This window comes from Corvus moneduloides, chromosome 15 (assembly GCF_009650955.1).
Source record: "Corvus moneduloides isolate bCorMon1 chromosome 15, bCorMon1.pri, whole genome shotgun sequence".
NCBI lineage: Eukaryota > Metazoa > Chordata > Aves > Passeriformes > Corvidae > Corvus > Corvus moneduloides.
This window is the reverse complement of record NC_045490.1, coordinates 19,037,339-19,059,306: the sequence shown is the minus strand read 5'-3', so window position 1 is coordinate 19,059,306 and position 21,968 is coordinate 19,037,339. Positions and strand designations below refer to the sequence as shown.

The window sequence follows — 21,968 nt, the reverse complement described above, 5'->3', positions numbered from 1 at the left end:
GTGTCCTGCCTGCTCTGCCGAGCCTGCTGAGGGAGGAGCCGCCTTGCAGACTGGAGATTTTCACTTTTGAGCAATTTAAGTATATATTTTGTCCCAGAACAGTTCCTTTTTGTAAGACAGTAGAAGTTATTTCCTTTTAAGGGGTAGAGAATGGAATTAATATATTGAATCACCAGAAACTTGAAACAGATTCCCTTAGATTGATGGGCTCATCAGGCAAAATGAGGGGCTACCATGAGCCTGTGCTTGTCTCCTCAACAGAAGCAAAAGGACACAAAGCCACTTTTGCCCTTACAATTCACTTCCCCCATCCAAACTGCCTAGATTTAGCTACAAAATTTAGCTTTTCTTGATGCTACAAATGCATTGACCAGTGTGGGCTGTGACTCTTTGAGGGCAGGGAAGGTGGGGCAGCAAAAACCACTTGTATACGAGACTTAAGAATCTAAATGAGGGGCAGGGGGAGGTGAGAAAATCTTGGTGCTTTGGCAAAATTTGTTGCTCTGAAATACTAATTTTCTTTGACTTTTTTTCATTATTTCTGCTGTCTTTTTCAGTGAAGGACTCTCTTCCCAGCCCCAAAACCCTGCTCTGGGCTTTTGTTGTAGGTAATGAAAAGTTGGTGGAGGGTTTTTGTAGTTATCTGGAAGAGTACCATGCCAATTTTCAGAAAACTGTTGTCATTACGTGATTATATAAACTGTGTAGCTTTTCTGCTATTTTTTTGAGTTTGATTCACTTACTGAATTACTACAGTGACACTTAATCTGGTCTTAAGCCAAGGCCTTTTTATTTAATATTATTAAAAGTCCTTAAACTAAAGTATATATAGATAAATTCAGTATAAAACAGTAAACAAGTTCTTTGAAGTTGAGAGCTATGAGTGTGTTTGACAGATTTACATTGTTTTTTGTTTTTAAATGAGACATGGAAAATTGATAAAGACATCAAGCTATTTAACTTCAACTTGTTTAGAATTATTTATGTACACTTCCCATACCACTCCATTGAACTGTCTTATGAAGTTGAAGGCAGAACCACTTGATTTCAAAAAAAACTCCATGATCTTTACAGAGTGTTTATGAGCATAAATAACGAGTGTCATTGTGCAAGGTAACTCACTAGGTGTTGAGGTCAGTAGAAGTTTGCTTGCTGACTCCAGCACATGTTAGGTCAAACACTGGAACAGGTTGATCTTATGGGTTGAGGAGTCTCTGTTGGAAATAGCCCAAGCCTGACTCTAAACTACCCTGCTGTAGTTAACCCAGCTCTGAACACTGCTTTCCATCATCTTCCTAGCATCAGTTGTTCTGTGATATTGTGTAAGAAAAAAAAAAGATGTTAATGTCTCAATCTTACATGAGAAGAATGAGATGAAATTGCAAATTAAGTATTTAACAGAAGAAAGAGAACTTAAAGTGAATGTTATATTTTTCTTGGAATAAATCAGGCTTTTCTGATGTAGTCTGATGAAATAAGAAGTGTAAGGATGACTTCATGATTGTTCTGGCAGGGGGTAAAGGAAGTCTACAAACTTCTGTTATTCTGTGTGCTGCCTATAATGGAGAATGAGATTTGCCCTCTTGGCATGTGATTAGTTTCCATCGGACATGTAGTAGAGATAGACATCCTGGTTTTGACTGTCCTCGTTCATGATAGATTAAATGTTGGCTTTCTCATTACCAGATAATAACTTGGATTTACCATCTGTGAAATAAGACAGTCTTACTCCAGTTGTCACTGGCCGGGGGAGCTCTTCTCTGTCTGCTTTCACAGCTGGATGTAATGCATGTTCTTGCTGATAATGTCAGCAAAGAGATCAAGCACAAAAATATCCTGGCTCAGACTTTGCCAGGTAGTGAGGTTCTTTGCAAAACTTACCAGTGCCATCTTCAACAACGTGGAAGATTTATGTTTAGTGCTGTAAAACTTGTAAGGTCAGACATAAGCTAAAGTGTAAGTGTGGTTTATGATCCCCTCAGAGTTCCTACCCAAGATCTGAAAAGCTGAAAAGAGATTGTATCTAAATACCAATGCCTGCTTCCCTTGACGGGGAAACTGTGTGTTACAGCTCATATCCAAAATGAAGAAATTGCTTGTGATCCAGTGGTAGCTTGATGACTATCTAGGAAAGGACAGACAATCAGTCTTGCTGTAGTGAGTTGTCAGATTTCTCTTTTAGGACAGTGGAAGAATTGTGTTGTTCAGTGGTCCCTTGGAGCCTTGAAGTTTGCTGTGGTTTCCTTCTCAGTGTCATGTTACAAAAGCTTATGTACACAGCAGGTACATCCAAATGCCCTAGAAAATGTGGATTCATTATTTCCTTCTCTAGCCAACACTTAATTACAATTTCAATTGTTATGTAATCCAGAATTTCAAATGAATATGGAACTTCCTAATGTGTGTCCAGTCACTTTGAATTAGTCTTCAAAATACCCTGCTCTCTTGCATGGATTTGCAGAAACACTCTTATATTCATCTGTGGTAGGTCTGTATACCCTCATTTATGCCCTGTCTCGGGTTCAGTCTTCCCACTGTGATTTTTGTTGTTGGTTTTTGCCCCTGCCCTACAAGGACAGGAGTAGGTCTTTTGTTTCCCCATCTGGTGTTTGAAACAGCCTTGTCTATCCCTTTGTTACTGGTATGCAGTTGTGATTCCAGCTTTGGATGACCTTGGTGCCCCCTCTTTCACACCCATTTTCTGTGCTGCTCTGCACCAGGGAGGTGTAGTGTGTTGCTTCAGACAGAGGTGGTGGCAGTCCTGGGCTCCCCCTCTGATGGGGCACTGGCTTTGTATTCTCTGTCTACCAAGGCTGCAGTGACTCTGGCACTGATTTCCAGGCAGTTTCTCTGGGCAGCAGCAAGGAGGTGGAGTACCTTTTGTAGCTGCATGGGAACTGTCTTGCACTCCAGGACACGGGTGGCCAGTGCTGTACAGAGCTTTGCTGGCATGGTGTAGCTGTGCAAGTAGTGCCAGAGTCAGTAGCAGAGAGTGTGTGCCTGCTACCATGCCAGCAGGAAGATGTCAAGAAGATTTTATCTTCACCTTCAACAGGATGAACCTTTGGATTGTGAAATATGTACCTGGCCTTTAGCACAGGTCACTAATTGTAAGCAATATGAGGCATTTGTTCTGTGCTTGCTGATGAGCTAAACTCATCTCTTGGGATGAAGTGAACAGCCCAGCTGAGCAGGATGTATTTGCTTCTATTTTCCTCTCAGTGCATTGCTACTGAGACTGCTTTCTGCATGAAATCTTATCTAGCAGGAAAATGGAAGTAATGTATTTTCTGCCATTTGTAATGCTGGCAGACAATGTCCTAATAACCTGCAAAAGTGAGATAGAAATTGAAAAATTGGGAGCTAGATTAAGTTAGGACATCATGTGTATCAGTGCATGGACTGTTGCTGTTCTGAAATGTTGTTTCAGTTAAGGTGATACAGAGGCTGCCAAATGCAAATTGACTACCAAGGACAGAATTTCACAGCCAGGTACTTGGAAACTGTCTTTTTGAGGCAAGCGTAATGTCCAGGCTCCACTGAGTTCAGGTGTCCTCCAGATACCTTGGCTCTGTGGAGGTCTCCAGGTCCCATCCCTGCCTTGCCAGCCTCAGTGAAAGTGAAGGATAAGTCTTGGCACACAGAAATCAAGAACCTTTTTGTTATAGATTGGGCTCCTGTGGGCAGAGGCTCTCATACGATGGTGTTTGCAGTAGGTCTCTCACTTCTGGGACTTCTGGCTTCAACTGGGAACTCCCAACATTTACTCCCAGTGCACAGAGGGTAAAAGCATAAGAAGCAATTCCCTTCTTAAAGAAGGTGACATCTATGCCCTTCCAGAGGTACAAGGGGAAAGTGTGTTAAAGTGCTGTTGAAAATACCCTGCACAGAGTCAGCCCTCAGCCATGCAGCCGTCCTCCCCAGCTTTGTGCAGCTTAAGCTTATTACTCATGGAGGGGGGGGGGGGGGGGGGGGGAAGCCTAAATTCAAATATTTTTCCTGGTTTGCTTCACAGTGAGCCTGGGTTTATTCCCTCTCACATGCAGGTATGCATAAAAAGTCTGCACATCTGCTCTGGAATCTGGGCAGGTTTAGGGTAGTTAGAGGATCAATTAAACCACCTGATTTCCAGGCAAGGAAAACTGTGTTTCCTGAATCACTGGAATTATTTTATTTTTAAGATTCCCTGTCCTGCTCTCTGTCATGTCATGCACAAATTAGTCCTTCAGAGAGTAATTTGAAAGCAGTGATTGTGTGTGACAAGAAGGTACAACGTGAAATGTGTGGTACTTTTGTTTTCAGTTAATTAGAAACCTGAGATCTCTTATTACTAATAAAGGTTCAGGTTTCTGTTCTTTGAAGCAGACAAATTTCTAATCAGGCATCATTACTGAGAAGAATTCCTTGGCTGGATCCATTAACTTCCCCTCCTGTCTTGGTTTCTTTTTTTCCCCTTCCCTTTTCCTCATGTCTTGGCCTGAAGACAGTAAAATAAATGGCAAACCTCCAATAATTACCTGAATGGCAGACATTTAATAGCTTTATAATGTATCTGAATGAAGGTTATTAAATCTGCTGTACTGAGCTTTTCAGCTACAGCTATTTTATTTTCTGTCTACATAGAGCTTTTAAAAAATTCTCTGTGCAAAAGAAGTATTACTTTCCAAATACATGTTAATTAATTGTCCATTTGTATTGATGCTGGACATAATTTATGAAAAATTCTTACAAAGTGTGCCTGCCCTCGAAGGGTTTTCTGGGTAGACCACAAAATGCAAATGCCTCCTTATTGTTACAGATTGCCTTTCTCTGTGTCACTTTAAAACTGTTGCTTTCTCCTGAGCAGTGAGAAATTAGTATTTCAAGTTACTCATGCAAAGCATTTTCCATGGGGACCTTACTAATTCCCTGAGCAGCCTGAGGTCTGCTCTCCTCATGTCCAGAGTTGATATTTTTCTGGGACTTTTCCTCCTGTCACCGGAGGTTTTAAACTTGGTGGCTCTGTGGTCACTGTGGCCAAGACAGCCCCAATCTCCGCTTTGCTCATGAGATCCGCTCTGTTGACAAGGAGGACATCTTTCCAATTCTGCTCCCTTAGGGCCTGTTCCATAAAGTTGACTTCCAGGTTTTTTAGGAATCTTCTGGCCCAGATTGTACCAGCTCTGTGATGCTCTCAGTTAATTTCTGGGAAGTAACTCAGAATGGCTTTGTGGATGTTTGCTTGGGTAAAAGCAAAGGGCCTCAAGAGGTGCCTGTAAGGTTTAATGAGCTGCAGGCTGCTGTGACTTGCTCAGTGTTGAGCCCAAGTGTGATCATTGTTCAGCAGAATTTCAAACGGGTTTATGAAAATTATTCCTTGAAATGAAATCCTACTGGGAGAATCTGCTGCTGGCCTGTGCTCTGTTTTTGTCTGTGCCTGGTGTCACCTGCAGGGGTAACAGAATTGCTTGTGATGGGTAACTGCAGATTTAGACAAAAAGTACCTGATATTAGGCAATACTCCTCGTATCTGCAGAAGTATTTGCATTTAGATAAATGCTTTAGATCCATCCTGGGTTTTGAGCTGCTTATTAAGACTATTTTTAACTTTTTCTCTGTCTTTGAAATGCATTTTCCCTCAAGGTTGGTTCAGTAAATTGACACATTTCTTGAACCAAAGGCAGGCATCTCTAGTTAGGATTAGGCAAGTAAGCAACATAGCTTTGGCTGGCACATGTGGCATGGATAAACTGGCTTTTATCTGATGTTTCCCTTCTTTTTAGTCTTGATTTATCACTCAGTTTTCACTGTTTCCTTCTTTCTTTTATCTTGTATTTTTTTCTCCCTTTATGTAGTCTCCTGTCTTGTGTTCTGAAGCTTTCTAAAGGATAAGACTAGTCAACAATGACCAAGGAATAGTGAAGCTTTCTAATCAGTGATTTTGAACAAAAGGAAAATAGACTTTAGTGAATAAGTCACTGAAAACAGTATTAAACAGTATCGAAATTAGGAAAAAAAATGAAGGCAAAGGTGTTTATGAACCTGAGCCTGTATAATTTGAACTAAGGGGTTCAGAAAGAAGGCAGAGTACCAAACTAAACTGCTTCAAAAACTCAAGAAACCTAAGCTCTGTCCCTGGCTTTCCTTCAGGGCTCTGGGAAACATTCTCTTGCTTTCTTTCATTTTTCTTACTAGAGTTTTCTTTGTAAAATATTCCAAAACTGTAGGTGAAAGTTCTATAATAATAGTAGTAATTATCTCCTGCGTGGTAAATATGCAAGATGAGTTCCTACCAAAACAATTTGCCCATTTGCTTTCTTTTGCTGCTATCTGCTTATTACACAGGTTGTGTGGACACTTTCTCCCCTTTCTTAATAATTTGCTAAATTTTATTGTACTGCACAATTTAAACCTCATTTAAGCAATGCAGTGTACAAACCATATCATCCAGAATTGGAAAAAATATCTGTAGACATACTACAAAAGTGAGGTTCTCAGCATTTAGTTCCATTTTGTTATAGCTGGGAAGTGGAGATCTTTGCTTCTCAGGAAATAATCCAATACTATAAGAAGGCCCGATTGCAGTGTCAGCTCCTAAACCAGCTAGTGAACGTTTCCCTGGTGATCACAGATGCTAAAACAGATTTTATGGCTTGATTTATAAGCAGAAACTGAAGCAAAACCAGCTTATGAGTTTTTTCCCTTCCTTAATCCTAAGAAACAAAGGAAGGAGGCAGAGAGCTGAACCGATAACTTGGAAAAAATTTGCTGTGAAAGGGAATTTCGCACTCTTTCTCTGTAAGTGGTTTTCAGGCAGAACTAAAGAGCTGCTACTGTTACACTCCTTGAACACATCAGGCTTTAATATTTGAGCTAAGACCCAGCAACAGGCAAATAAAAAGGTGTGTGTGACTTAAGGGCTCTTTGCCTTTGCTGATTTTTGCTGTGCATTGAGCGCTTGCTCTGTTGGTAGAGAAGGGTCTTGGAGGAACTTTCTAAGATGCCTCCAGATAGCGCATCCTGAATGTTTTGATACACAAGGCTTACCCTGCACAGAGATTTATGCTGCCAGGCCTTGCCTTGATCTGGGCCAGTTCATCACTAGTTCAATATTATGTTCAGACTACTACTTAAAATTTCCCATCTTCTGCGTAATGGCAGCTGTCTCTGGGCAAATCTGCCAGCAGCTGAGTCCCTCCAGCTTTCCTTGACTGTGCAATGTGGGTCAGCTTTGGAGCATGCTTGATACTGCAGCAGTTGCAGTAGTGTCCTGCTGGGTCTTACCTCTCCCACCTTTTCCTGCAGTTAGAATTAGCTGGAAAGCAGAGGCTGAGAGGAGAAGTAATGAAATGAGAACATGCAACTTCTTAATGAATTATAGCTAAGATAATTGGTTAATTACAGAAACTTGTTAATTCCTCATTACTGGAACTACCTTCCCCTGATGGCGTTTTTTCTGATTTCTTTATTAAAATGGAAATGTTGGTATGTGCCTTTCCTAAGTCACAGCAAACCCACAAGATAGTGTGCCCAGCAGCTGATGTCTTACTGAGCACCATTATATAAAGGGGACCCCAGACTGGGGAATCTCTGCAATGCAGTGAGCTGAAAATGTATTTATTTCCTACCTGTTGGTAGAGCAGACCAGAACTATTTTTCAAGGAACTTTTTTTAGAATTAATGCCAATGAGACCTGGGGAAGTGATCTAGTTTTATCCCAAAGGACTTCCTGGGAGACAAGTGTCCTTGTCAGCACGTGAAGAAATTGGCAGTGATTTGCAGAGCTCTGAGAGGCTGAAATTTAATATTTAGTGACATAGTTATTTTCTAGAGCTAAGGTTTACACTGATGCCAATGGTTGTTTCATGGCTTCAATTTGCCCTGTTCACACTGAACTTCACTGTGTAAGTGCCCCACGCTGTAACTCCCTAGTGTTGCACAGCACTCAGTGCACTGGTGGGGGAGAGCCCTTGAGGTAGCGCTCTTACCTGCTTGGGAAAGGGGAGCAAAGCCAGAGCTCAGGGCAGGTGGGCCCCTGAACACACCAGGGCATTTTGGCGTCTGTGACTTGGCTGTGGTTTCAAAACTTCTCCCCAGCACAGCAACCAGGTTTCTGAAGGCTCGGGCTAACACACATCTTTCCTCTCTTTTTGTGACTCCCTGTAGCATGTTAGGAACAATAAAGGGCTGACACTGAACACTATTAGCTATTGCTTCACACAAATAATAGCATTTATGTGAGTCACTGAGCAGTAACTGAGGAGTACTGTAACGATGGTGACACGGAAACACCTCAGCCAGGTGAGAACAACAAAAGGACAATTCCAGTATCCAAGTGGTGTTGACTTAGATATGCCTAAGAGAAAAGTAAAGGCACAGAAATAAAGAAATAATGGTGACCAGCAAAACCAAACTATTATATGGATAGTCAGGCAGAATACACGTGTGCAGAAAAGAGCTTTCCATACCTCCCATCCAGGTCATATATTACCAGCACTTGTGCATCTGCAGCCAGCCAGCCCCACCGAGTCACAGTGGGGCCTGTGATACCCTGGTGATTCATTTGTGTGTGTCTGATACAAAGCATGATGGGTTGATCCTGCTTCACTGCTGCATGGATGTGCACGTGGGACTCTGTATTCTTTCCCTTCAGCACGCTAAGCAACAGCTTGATTGGAGAAATTGGTCTTGTGAAGGCTCCAGCTTAGCGTTCGCAATTCATCATGATCCAAGGTGCAGCTTTGCTTTCAAGTACAGCCCCAGTTTAAGATTTGTCAGTTTAGCTTTTGTTAGCACAAAACAAAACCTTGTCAGCTTTGTGGCACAGTTCGTTCCCCTGTCACAGTACTTTGGAGTTATAGCAGAGACCAAAGCAAAGTTGGCTGAGTGTCTGTGCAGTTAACATCACCATAAACAAGTAATAACCAGAATCGTCAGCTGACACTTAAAGTTTAAGGCTGTTGCATGGCATTTCCAAGTCTCTGTGCTGTCTAATGCCCCCTCTGAGCACAATTACTGTATAAACTGACAGAATGTATTGAATAAATATGCCAACTTCACCTTCTCCTTCTAGAGTTATAACAGTGAAATTTTAGTAGATTTGAGATTATGTTGAGAAGATGCTATTTAATTCCTAACTGACTCTCCTAGCACTCTTTTGTGGTTCAGGAAGATATATATGTATATATCTTCCACTGGAAAATAGTTTATATCCAGGTCTGAAGAAACCTAAGTATTAATGCTTACTGGTGCTTATATCCTAACAACTACAGGCTGCCTACTTGGTATCCAGGAGAAACTCACAGGAATCAAATTTTTGTATGGGTTAGCACAGAAGATTGCAGCTTTGCAACCTGGGCAACAAACTAGAAAATTCTTTCCTGTTTAGATCAGTTGCTTTAGCACAATCCATGCCAGTTTGCCCATGTGTGAAATCAAGTGGTTTTCCACTTTCCTGTTTTGATGATATTGGAGCTAGCCACTGAAACAGGATTAGTGGGCTTTGTGGAACTGGATGATTTGAGAGGCTTGCGAACAATTTTGAGGCTCACAAAGCTTCACATATTCACAAATATTTTTATGTATCTTTAAAAAAAAACCCCCGTAATCCAAAAATCCCATGATGTATGAGTTTTTCATGATGCCTTAAGATTTAGATGCCTTTTTCTTCCAATCTAAAAGCAATCCCTCTTGTAAGCAGCCCATACAGCTGAAATGGTGAAAGTAGGCAGAAAGACAGTAATGCTTCCAGCTAAGCCTCTGTTCCAGTTTGGTTGAAGGCAATAGCCAATCTGTAGAGGCTGCCCCTGACAGTCATATATTACACCAAACAGTGGGAATGGAAGACAGCAAATTTGGTGTTTTCTCAGCATAGTTCATCCAGCTTCCCTTAAAACAAACTAAACCTTTATATAGTAGCTCAAATGGTTACATTTGCATCACCCAAGTGCTACAGTTCTTTCTTAAGAAGCCTAAACTGGCAGAATGATTTCATGATTTGCCGCAAAATTTAAACAATTTTTGCCTGCCTCCATTTCCCAAATGTTAGCCTGCATGCTGTTCTTCTGCAAAGAAGCATCCTTCAATTCTCTAGGCCCAATGAAAATGGGATTGTGCTCAGTAGTTTGTTGGTGAGTAGAGAGTTGTTTGGACGTGTACTATCTTTTTTTTCCCCTCTAGAAATAGCAGAGGGATACCTGGAGATATATCTCTAGAATTCATATCAATAGTTTTGTTCAAAATATACCTGGAAGATAATCCTAATAGAAATCCAAGTGTATTGTAGTGCAGTGTTTCCTGATGACTAGCAAAAGAGTTAATAGTAATTAGCTACTTGCTATGGATATAAAATGCTTAAGGACAGAGAAATCTCAAGCCAAGAATTCTTCAACGTACTGAAGAGTGTTTCATGTTTTACATTAACTAAACTGTTATCTCCAATACCTCCGGATGTAATTTGGCATCACTGCTGGATTTTGGGTTTTTTCTTTGCCCAAAAGCACTCTGAACAGCAAAAGTACTGACAAGTGAAATACCCTTTCATTTCATCTAAGTGTATTGCCCTCAAGGCCTGAGCAAGGATGTCTTTGAGCAGTAGCAAAGCATGCACTGATACATCCAAACTGATATGTAGTTTAATAATGACAATTAAGCTTTGTGCTTTTTTCATGAGAATGTAACTTGCAATTAATTAATATGATGTAATTTAATTAAATTGAAGGGAGAGCAGGGAAAGTAGTGTCCTCTGTCATATTTGTTTCCATTAGTTAGGATGTGCTCCAATCAGCAAATTGACAGGAATATTTAAGTAGAGACAAAGGTTTATTAAAATTTCCAGTTAATACTATGGACCATTGCAAAAATATCTAGTTAATTGAGATGGACATATTTGATCAAGTTTTCCTTAAAAAGCTCTTTGCGTAGTCTGTTGCAGCATCCTGGAGAACAGTGATCTTCCTGTACCTGAACTGATCAAAATTTAGATTGACAGGGGAACTGGGCCAGCACAATTCACAGTGGGATTTGGCCTTTCACCTCTGTACTTTGCATGCTGTGTATTTGTTTTTTATCATGAAATGTCATAGTACAACTGATAAAACTCATCACATGGTCGTTTACATATGGACACACAGGGGAAACTGCTTGGCTCACAGCACCAGTGTCAGTGCTGTATAGTAGCTGTTCCCGGAGAGCTCTGGGGTGGGAGTCTGTGGAACTCTTGGCATTCTGCAGACAGCGGCAGAAACCCTCCAGTCCTGTGGTCCAGTGCTTCTAAAATGCACTGAACTCTGTCCCTAATTCTGGAATCTGGTTTTATCCCATTCGGTGCTGGGACTAGCCTAAGAGGTGCATCTTTTCTTCAGAGGATGTAATAAGATCCAAAATCTTTCATGCAGATGAATGTTTCTCTTATCAAGGAGCTGGCTCTCAAGTGTCTAACATTTTTTTGTAAAAAAAGTTCAGGTTGGGGTTTTGAGTGTTGGAGGCCTTTGAAGAAATTGACACACACCCCCAGCCACACTTCTGATACCAGCTTAGCCACGGAAATGGAACTGTGATTCAAGAGGATTGGGGAATCCTGGGAAGTTTTCTACCTGCTCAAGTGTGCATAATACATGCTTGGTCATGGAATATTTTTAGATGCACACAAGGGAAGATGCATGAAGGAGGTTTATTATCTAAGACTGCTCCTTAGCTTTAACATCCTGAGTATAGTTTCTGTCATGTGCTCTTCACGTGCTTTGTTTCCATGAATGTCAGCCTACCTGTGTTGTGTCAAGAAGCAGAATTTAAGTAGTGGTGCCACTAGAGGAGCAGTTAAACTGTAATTCATAAATCAGGGACAGTCTGGTTAACTCTGAGAGCTGACCCCTCTACTTGAGTGCAAGTTACATGGAGCTGCTGCCATAATCTACTTGTGGGAGCACGGCTGGCAAAAGCAAAGCCAGCCCCCTTTCCAGACAGCCCTCTAAAAGTTCTCCTACTCTGTGTGTTTAGAACTACAGCATAAACTGCATTTTTAGCCTTTGTTGCCTGTATTTCACAAACTACTTTAGAAAGTTTGACCTCAGAGAATGGCTTTATAAATTGGCCTTTTTGTTTGCTGAACGTTTTGCTGCTTGGTAGAGATTTCAGAAATTTTTGGGAAGGTGTAATTTGAGACTATGATGTATCCAAAATAGTTTGGTACTACTTCATAATTCACTGTGATGTATCTAAAATATGTTTAGTTTTATACAGTTTCATAATTCTTTCATGAATTTATTACTCTGATCTCCTAGTAGTTGTGGCACTGTCTAGTATAATTATGCAAACAACAAATTAAATCTTTTGAGCTGGGTGTGGAACAGGAATACAAATTACAGATGATAAAATAAAAACCTAAGTGCAACTATTGCATAGATGGCAAAATGAAGACGAAATGCCAGGAAAGGGTCAACAAGAATATTTAAAGGTTATTCCTCATTTAACAGTTCAGTAAGTGAAAGAAATACAGGCTTATTTAGAATATTGTGTGCATGTATTCATCGCTTGAGGTCACTTAAAAATAAGAAATCTAGAAGAGCGTGAAAAATTGTGAGAAAACATAGTTTAATGTAACACACAAAGAAATAATATTCTTCAGGTGGAAAGTGTTTTTCAGTGCTTAGGCCTGTTGTTACTAAGAAAAATGTATGAGATGGCCTTTACTGGGCAGTATTTTTTTATAATTCTTATGCAGAAATGAATAGTTTAATACACCACTAGAGTCAGTTTAAAATGCACTGAGCAGAATGATTCTTCAGTTTGCCTCTTAAAAATAAAGAGAAATGGGTAAATAAGGGGGATATCTTGGTTGGAGACCACCAGAGCTGTGATTACTCCATGACTGACTAAATGACACTTGTTACTGTAGTGGAGCAATGGGAACTGTAATCATGCTCCTTAATACCTGCCTTGAATGACTACATAGACCTTCCACGAGACAAAGAAATGAGTTGCTAATCATCTGCTTGGCACCGATGTCACCAGCAGAGATGTTTTTTAGGGCACTCGATGTCCTTTGGTGGCTATTTCTTAGAAACCTTCTGGACTTCCAGAATACCATTTTTTACTGTCTTTTCATGACTACTTGGATTCTATTGTCCTCAAGACAAGACTTGACTACTCTGACAGCGAGGCAGTGCTGTGGTGGCAGTGAGGCAGCTCTTACTCTGGGGAACAGGTTGCAGCAGGTGATACCTGATTTTCCAACTAACATATCTGTAAATTTATGAGGTGCCTGAAGACTCCAGGAAATTCCCATAGTTCTAGTGAAAACCCCTGATAAGCAGCTTTGTATTATCTTGCTCTGTCTGATGTCAGAAAATCTGTCAGAGGAGGGACTGTGAGAGTAGTAAAGCATATGTAGTGCTGGATGGTTTCACTGGTTTTATCCCTCAAGAGTTTTTGCTTTACCAATAAATTTGGAATAAGCAAAAGGCACGGTCAGAAGAAGCATCCTAGCAGTTATCAGCAAGTTGGTGTGCATTGGAAAGACAAGATATTTGTCATTGTAGAAACTGTAAATAATAAATGCAGTTATGTCAAGTATGGCTATGACATCGGTTAAGCAAGTTTGATTTTGTTTTTAACCCATGATTTGTCCTGTATCAGTTTTCTGTGGTGAGAACTTGCGATCTTCTAAGTCTCTGTGAGGCTTAAATCTACCTGTTCATCATCATTCTCGTATACCTAATTTAATTTAAATGTGGAAAAACAAAGCCTATAAGAAAAACGTCCAAGTTCAGAGATTCGGCATTATTAATTATCACTTTTAATAAAAGTGGGAATGAAGCTGTGACAATCTGATACCCATGAGAAATACATAACATGGGTAAAAATCTACCTGTGATGAGAAAATCACTGCAGCCTGACCTGGTAGCAGAGGCTTTGAGCTTTATGCCTTTTAGCTGCTTCCAGAACCTGGCAGTAATCACCAGTGCAAGGGAGGGGTCACATCTCCTCTGCTTGTGGCAGAAATCCAGTCAGCAAGAAACTGCCACTGCAAAGCATATCTGTCCTCCTGGTTATTTGTGGGCTTTAGCAGCTTCTTTTGGCTGCCTGTTACTCATCAGTGATGCGTATTTGCTGATGAAGTGTGCTCACCTCTGAGTACAGGTTCTGGAGAGAACACTCAGCTGGATGTGGGGCTCAGCACAGGTTGGCTGCATGGACTGCTGCAGTGGCATTTTCCCTTTTTGGGGAATGAGCCTCCAGAATAATTGACACATCTGGTTTTCTATTTTTGAGCAGTTTCATGTTGTATATAGTCCCATCCCTGTCCCTCACAGATCTGTTCTTTCCATTGCATGCCCTTATGCATTGTTCTTTATTTCACTTGAAATACCCTCTTTTCCTGTTTCTTCTTTTAACTTTTCGCCTTCTCTGCTCCTCTTTTCCTCACAGCATGTGTCCTCCTCAACTTTCATTGCCTGTTTAAAAGTCGGACAATGAGAAATATCCTGCAGCCTTTCCCTGTCTTCTCTCCTAGTGCAGCTGAGGTTATAAAGTGATTGCTCGCAGTCCATCCAGCCTCAGCAACAGCACGAAAGGATCACAATTTTAGTGCTGGAGGACTTCCTTGGGTCCATCCTGAGAGCAGCTACTGCATTTCTTCAAGTCTGAGAGTGACATGATGTCAGAGGAGGCTGCTGGGTTTGCTGTTGTGGTTGGTGTACCTGGGTTGATTTACAGATAAAAATATAGAGAAATAGGTGAAAACTAGAAGGAAAAAGTGAAATAGAGCTTGTCAAGGATATTTAACAGTTGGGAGGGGTTCTGGTTACTTTTTCATTAATTATATATTGTCCCCATTGCAGTTTCAGATTGTGCATGTAAACTGTGGTTCAGGTTAGTCCTTCAAGGTTCCATGGTTTCTTTGTTAATTGCTGGTCTTCTCATGACCTGGGTGTGCATTGCTAACACTCACCAGATTTTGCCATCATAAGGTCCAGGGTAAAGCCAAATTCTCAATGTGCATTCTGTGGTAACTTTGAGGTGGGATATGCTTGTCTGTGCTGCCAGCTCTTCTGGAAAAAGTCGGTAATGAAGGATTAGATTTCTGGAACCTTTCAGAGCTATTCTTGTCTGTTGTGAAGTTGATGACGTGAATTGTGCCAACAGGCTCACAAGAAGGCTGGGAGTCACTGGCTCGAGACAGTTCTCTGAAAGGAAAAAATACGCGAGGTCCTCCTGCTTCTTTTCATGGGTCTGTGGGTCCTTTGACCCCACAACCAGCTACCATTGTCAGCAAGCAGGGAGATACTGATAGAACCAAGATAGCGGCACCTTCACATGAATCAGAAGACCTGAACTAATGGGGGAATTTTGAAGAATTATAGCGGGTTTTGTTATGGCAGAAAAATTGATACTATGTCAGGACAAGGGTTCAGCTGCCAATTATTTCCCTGTGCTCACACAGCAAGGAAATGGCAACTGATGAACTGAGCTCTTTATTCCCAGCTCCCTGGGCAGCACTAATAGAAAAGCATCCAAATTTCTGTGTTATCCAAACTAACTAAGGAGGTCTTTGTGATTCCTCTATCCTTACCTCAAATGTATCTTTGCTGACAAAATTAAGTGGTAATTAGCCAGGACTTAAAAAAAAAAATTATCCTAGCTGGTGAATAACTGCTGGGAAATACCAGTGTGATACGAAATCCAATTAATTTGCAGGCAGAGGGGTCAGGCTGGAATTGTAGTGGTGCAAATGGGCAGGGACTTGAGCTCACTGGCACTGAATGGCTGTTAGTTTAGCTGGAGATTGCATGGACTTGCTCTAAATCATCAATTACTTAAATACCAAACTTCTAAATTTACTCACAGCTTTTTTTTTTTTTTAATTGCAGTCAATAGTTATCAATAAGTGGTTTTCTCAACACACAATTTGCAGATGACACAAATTCCTTGGGGCTAGTGAGATCCAGAGAAATCTGAGAAATATGCATGGGGCCTAATCACCTGGGGTGAACAGGACAGAGAAGTGACTGGTGACCAAGGCAAGCTGATAAAAATCCTTCAATTGAAGCAGTAAATATCATTGCTTGGGAATTAGGTAAGTTAAAATACATCACAAGAAAGGCCTAGTTTTCATTTTGGTTTGAATAGCTTTAAATCAAAACAGCAACAAATCCCACTAACTTTTAGGTACACACAAAAGAACTCATTGGATAAATAGGTATGGAACAGTAAGTTCATACTCCTGATTCTGTAGCCACCTGCCATGCAGTGAGTGATCTCATTATGCCACTTCTAAAACAAAGCAGAAGCAGAAGGGCTTCAGAGATCTGCAGTGGAAATAGATTTATGGACAAACAGCCATATGAGAAGACGGTTCAGGACTGCTGAGTGTCAGAAGATCTGTAAACAGAACTGTTCCAGGGATATATGAAATAACGTAGTGTACAAGAAGAATCATTCAGATGTTCCTATTTATTCTTTATCATAACACAGTAGCAAAGGAATAGTCCATCAAAATTACAAAACTCTAATTTTAAACCAGGCAGATCACAGAATACCACTGGGATTTTCTTAAAGGTATGGGTACTGAGAACATGTCATGCTGCATTTGTTTTAATGCAAAATGAGGAGAGAAATCCTCCTCTTCAAAAGTGTAAATCTGTTCCAAATAGGTTGGTCATTGGAGAAGCTTCTGCTGAGGGGAATATTATTCTCCATTTTGCTGTGATTTTTGCACCTTTGTGTGATGCATTATTTTCCCCCAACCACTTTTAAGAGCTGATTATAGATTACATAAATCATTTATATGATTCATCATAGCAATTCTTTTATTACCAGAAAATCCTTCTCATTACATGTTATTTTGATTGATCTTTATGAAGTTCCTACTTCTATTCTCACAGGGCATGTTGTGCAAAACTTTTCTGCAGCTAATTGAGGCATTCAATTCCTTTTGCTGCATGTGAGAGATACGTACAGTAGGCACTAGCAGGAACATCTACCTCTATTATCAGAACATATGTATTTTAAATATTAGACTTTTTCCATCCTCATTTTTTGAGATCTGGCAAAAACAAAGCTTACTCCTTCATTGGTGAGCTTAACCTTGTCTGCATATAACTAGAAAAATGTTCTTCCAGCTGCTCGTCTGCAAAATCTGTTGATCAGTGGCTGCAGTAGAAAACCAGGCAGTCTAGTCTGTGCAATTTATTCCATGTGTGATTCTAGGTAAAATCATAGTCCCTTGAGCTACCTACCCTCTCTGAGGATGACAGCATGTATTTTGCAGCAGATTAGAAATGTTCGGGAGGCATCAATCCAAAAGCTGATTATGCAGCATGGTTTTTAGATTGTAGAATTCTGTAGAAATAATTTTAAAAAATTGTCACAATATTTATTTGGCATTGGTTTTTCTCATTGCTTCAGACGCAACTCAAAATACTTGATAATATCTTGATTAATATTTCTGCCTCTTGTTAAGAGTTGATGATCCTCTATTTCTGTGCAGATTTCTACTGGAGAACTAAGCCGGATAGCCTTCCTTTGTTTAAATCACAGAACCAATCTCTCTCATTAGCTCAATACTACAGCAAAGAATGAGTGTGGCTTTAGGGAATGGGCCCAGCTGGGAGGTAAGCTGTTAAGGAAAGCTTTATCTTTTACTTAAATTAGTTCTTATCATGGAGAAAACACACAAGTTTTTGGGTCCATAGGATTTGCCTCCTGTGAGGCATCTGTAGTCAGCTCTTCAGTCAGTCACCTGTGATTATTTGACTGTTTAGGGAACAGCAGAAAGCTGATTTGGGTTAATTAAAAACCATAACAGTAGGTCAATACATGGCTTCTGAGCTAGGTGGTTGGATGGATGGGGGGAGGTACTTGGTGCTCTGCATGTCGGGCAACTTAACAGCATTTTCCATAAAAAATTAGCACAGCATGACCCCAACATGTGCCCAACATAAGGAATCCCTGTTCTTGGGGCAGAAACGAACAAGTGAAGAATGAACCAAGTGACAATTTTGAGTAGTTTTGGGAAGTGGGAGAGAAAAAGCAGCATCCAGGAAGAACTGCTGGCATTAGGATAATCCCAAAGCAGCCTGAAGGTCCTGAATGGGAAAATTCTCATTCAACATTCCTTCCAAGCTTGTTTGAAAACTGACTCAACCTCAGAAAAATCACGCTTTGGCCTTGACAGCATTGGATATTTTGTCAAATGAATCCTGAGCTTCTGGCATGCACGAGTTCTTCAAGAAGTGAGAACTTGAGGGAACAAAACTGCATGTTTTTTTGGAGCTGCTTGTGTCAGGAACACCTAAAACATCAAATATGTTGGACTTGGAATAAATTGCAGTAACACAAACAAATGAATTCACACTTTTCCATGTCCTTCCCCTTTCTCTTGCTAAGGTGCTGCTGCAGGGCTTTAGGAGCTGCAGAGTTTAGGACATTATGGTGAAAGATCCATAGAATTGCAAGACACATCTTTGGGGAGCCGGGTGCTTTGAGTTTTATTACTCAGTATAGTGTCGTTTTTTTGGTTTCCTTTTTTTTTTTTAGTGATAATTGGATTCAGGAGGTTTGTGCGTTGCTGCGAAGAAACTGTGATCAAATGTATCTGCAAGTAAATAAAGTGCCTGGGAACAAGTGGGTGAAGTGGGCTCTTGGATTCTGTGTGCTCTTTAGGATCTCTCAACGTAAGTAGTCCGAGAAAAAAGTGCAAAGCCCACCTGACAGCCAGTAAATCTGACAAACATCCCTTCCATAGATAGGAAAAAACCTGGCTATTTTTGCGATCATGTCCAAACTTCATGTGATGGGGGGTGTGTTTTTTTGTTAATTTGGGGGTTTTGTGTAGTAGTAATGTTTGGGTTTTTAATGGGAACAGGACATGGTAAACCAAGGAATTATCTAAATGTTTTGAGGTCTGCTTACCGTGTTACTCTTTCAAGTTCTTCTCTCCTTATCTGGGAGAGATTTGACAGTACAGTCATTTCAGATCCTTGACAGTTTTAAAGCTGGATGTGTCAATCAGGGAGATATGAAACATAATGTGGCATTACAGCCAGTCATACAGCCAGGGCAATGAAAACCTAATGTGGCAGATGCCACTGAGCACTAAAAAGTCCTTTGGTCTAAAGTATTCATCAGGAGAAGTGGCTTTGATATCATGCCACTGAGCTCTGGGAAGGTAGATGGCCATGGCATAGAAGCCTCATAACACGTTTGCTAGTGTGATCTCTTCCTTGGCCACAGAAACAAAGCTCAAATTAAATTAAAGTGTTCATTTCTTGTTGACTGGATCACTCAAGTGTGTATGAGTACTCTGCACCTCCAACCTGGCCTTACTGTGGGCGTCTCTCAGCAATTCAAGTGCACTATTTAGTTCCTGTGATACACAAAATCCTGTTGACATTCTGCACGTGATGTTGGTGTTCACCAGCAGTTTAAGGCAGAGGCAGCATCAGGAGAGGTCGTGGAACAGTGTGGTGGGTGAAAGCCAGCCTGCCCTGCTCACTGAGGACTGCAGGGAAAGGGAGCTTCTGATTGCCTGGACTGGGCTGGAGTGGGGGAATCGGCAGCCTCCAAGTCCTGTAAAATAGAAGGCATTGATGACCTCTGTTCTCCTGCATGGGAATACCAGCATCTAATAGCATGCTTGAAAAACCCAGCTTTTACTGGTGTTGCAAATATTGCATCTGCCATCCTCATAAAACACTCACTCTGCCAAGTGTTTTCTCATCTGTGGTGATAATGGGGAAACACATCATTGGTTCGTGAGCAGCCCACAGTGCTGCCCCGTGCCAGCAGCCTGGTGAAACACTGCGAGATGAAATGGTGGAAATGCCTCTTCTGCCTCAGCTGCCTGCAAGGGGGGCTTGTTCAGCCAGCCTGGCCCACCCTGGTGTGGCTCCTCTGGAAATGCCAGGGGCGCACTCTGCCTGTCCAGCTGTACCCCAGAGGAGCTGCTAACAGACAGAATTACTCTGCAGCTCCTGGGCTGTGTGTGGGTGCACACATGGATGTGGGAAGTGTGATTTGTTTATCCCAGCATGTTGTGGGCGAGGGGAGGCATTCAGAAAAGGAAAGCCCTTTTCTCCCCTACAATGTCCTTTATTCTCTTATGCAGTACAGAAGAGGCATTGACAAAAAGCATCTGCATTGGCAGAATTACTGAGAAAATCTCAAATGTAACTGGTATCACAGGTATTTAAGAAAACCTAAAAATTGTGTGAGATGTTGCTGAGGTTAGCAGCACGGTGCTCAGTTGTTCAGGAGCAGAGCAAGCTCCTGAGGGAATTACCCTGAGGTGAAAGAAAATAAAACCATAGGTTACGGTTCAAGGCAGAAGTTGCTTGCATGTTCCAAAAAAAAAAAAAAAAAGGCAAGTGGGGAAGAGGTTGGGAAAGAGAGGGAGTGAGAGAGGGGAAGAGTGGAATGTGCTGTGCACTTAGCTGAGCAGCAGGAAGGAAGGCTTGAAACAGGATTTCTCAGCCTCTGATGCCTGGCAATTGTTAGCAGGCACACCAGTGGTACCCGTGTGGTGCCTTGCAGGATGTGGACTAAAGGCGAGTCAGAGGGACTCCAGACCTTAGGGATTGTGGTGGTGGTGTGCTCCTCTCTGAAACTTTTGCACTACCTCGGGCTAATTGACTTGTCAGATGGTAAGAGAACTCAAGTTTTCCAGCTCCTGTTTGCTTGTGTTTAAAGCTGTGTGAGTGTAGCTGCTGTGGGAGAAAAGTGGTGTCTGTCAGTGCACGGATTCTCAGTGTGGGCTGCTTCTTTATTAACAATCATACAGGCTGTAAAGAGGGAATTCAGCTTTATGCTCTATTGAGGACTTTTGTTTGCTTTTGATATATTACCTTAGCCAGAGAGGATCTGAAGCTGTGATGGTTTTTGCCTTGTGTATTATTTTATTATGTTTTCCTAATTATTTTTTCTTATTGTTAATTCTTGCCATCTATTGAAAATGAATTAGTACCAAACTAGAAAAAAGAAAGGCCCTCTTGGGATAATGGAAGCACAACTGATAATTAGATGTATGATTGCATGGGGCTACAAGAGTTTTGTTGTGACATTTGCAGATTAAAGACATGATAGATTGAATGTGAACAAAACTTCACTGTAAATGCTATTCCAGACACTTCAGCAAAATAACCTAAAGAGAAATATTTCTGTTCTCACTAATTGGAAGGTTTGGTCTCTCTTTGACTTGTAGTGATTCAATGTAATGAACTTCTTTTGTCTTAAAGGTTTTCCTGGATTAGTAAAGCATATGGTTTTTAACAGCTAAGTGTGCTTTAGGGCTTGTATTATCTTTTCATAAAGGGATGTAGGTATCACTAAATTTTGAAGGAAAATAACTTCTTGATGATGCAAATGAGGTACTTTTTTAAATAAAGGGACCCCCAAGTCACTGATTGTATTCTTGCTTCGATCACTAACTGTGTCAAGTTTATCTAGCAAAGGAAATGCTAAGGATAAAATACTAGCATGAGCAACTGTGACACTTTATTCAGATTACTTCAAAATACGAATAGTAAAGGCTGGCAAAAGATTTAAAAAAAGTAAAGAAAGTTTATATATTAAATCTGTTTTACTGGATCAAGAAAAGCAGATGGAATTTTAACATGGATTTTACTGCTACATTAAAATCAATGCTGTCACATAATCCTAGAAATCCTCCTGCAGAATTAGGAAAAAATATTAAAAATTGCTTAGTAAAGAGTTATTTTTATTGAGAGAAGATGTAAATTGGCCTGTATTTGTTATTACATGGTTGTTGATATTCCTTATTACAAAATGAATATTGTGGGAGCTTTTAGTTTACTCCTAGAATGTCACCGGATTGCAATTACATAATTACAAATAAATTAAGATCTCCAACGATGACAACTAATTTCAAATAATGGCAGTAGAAATACTCACCTTAAAAATAAGCTGCCAAGTCAAATGTTGAGGTATTTGCCTTGCATTAACTGCAAGAGTATTTTTATACCTCCTTTGCA

The 21,968-nt window shown here is 40.7% G+C and overlaps 1 protein-coding gene across 11 annotated transcripts in view; it reads left to right on the top strand.

Moving 5' to 3' along the window:
* The window catches only part of KCNIP1 (potassium voltage-gated channel interacting protein 1), a 288,192-nt gene that overhangs the window by 217,100 nt on the left and 49,124 nt on the right, over positions 1–21,968 (top strand). The window contains exons 1-2 of one of the 11 annotated variants that reach the window (XM_032124772.1): positions 17,495–17,591; positions 18,517–18,653. The exons of 8 other annotated variants lie outside the window; for them this stretch is intronic. In XM_032124772.1, the coding sequence (XP_031980663.1) occupies positions 17,575–17,591; positions 18,517–18,653 (154 nt within the window). In that variant the 5' untranslated portion in view covers positions 17,495–17,574. Of the gene's footprint in view, positions 1–17,494; positions 17,592–18,516; positions 18,654–21,968 lie in introns of those variants that run through there. 2 more of the 11 variants (XM_032124768.1, XM_032124767.1) reach the window with 2 other exon arrangements.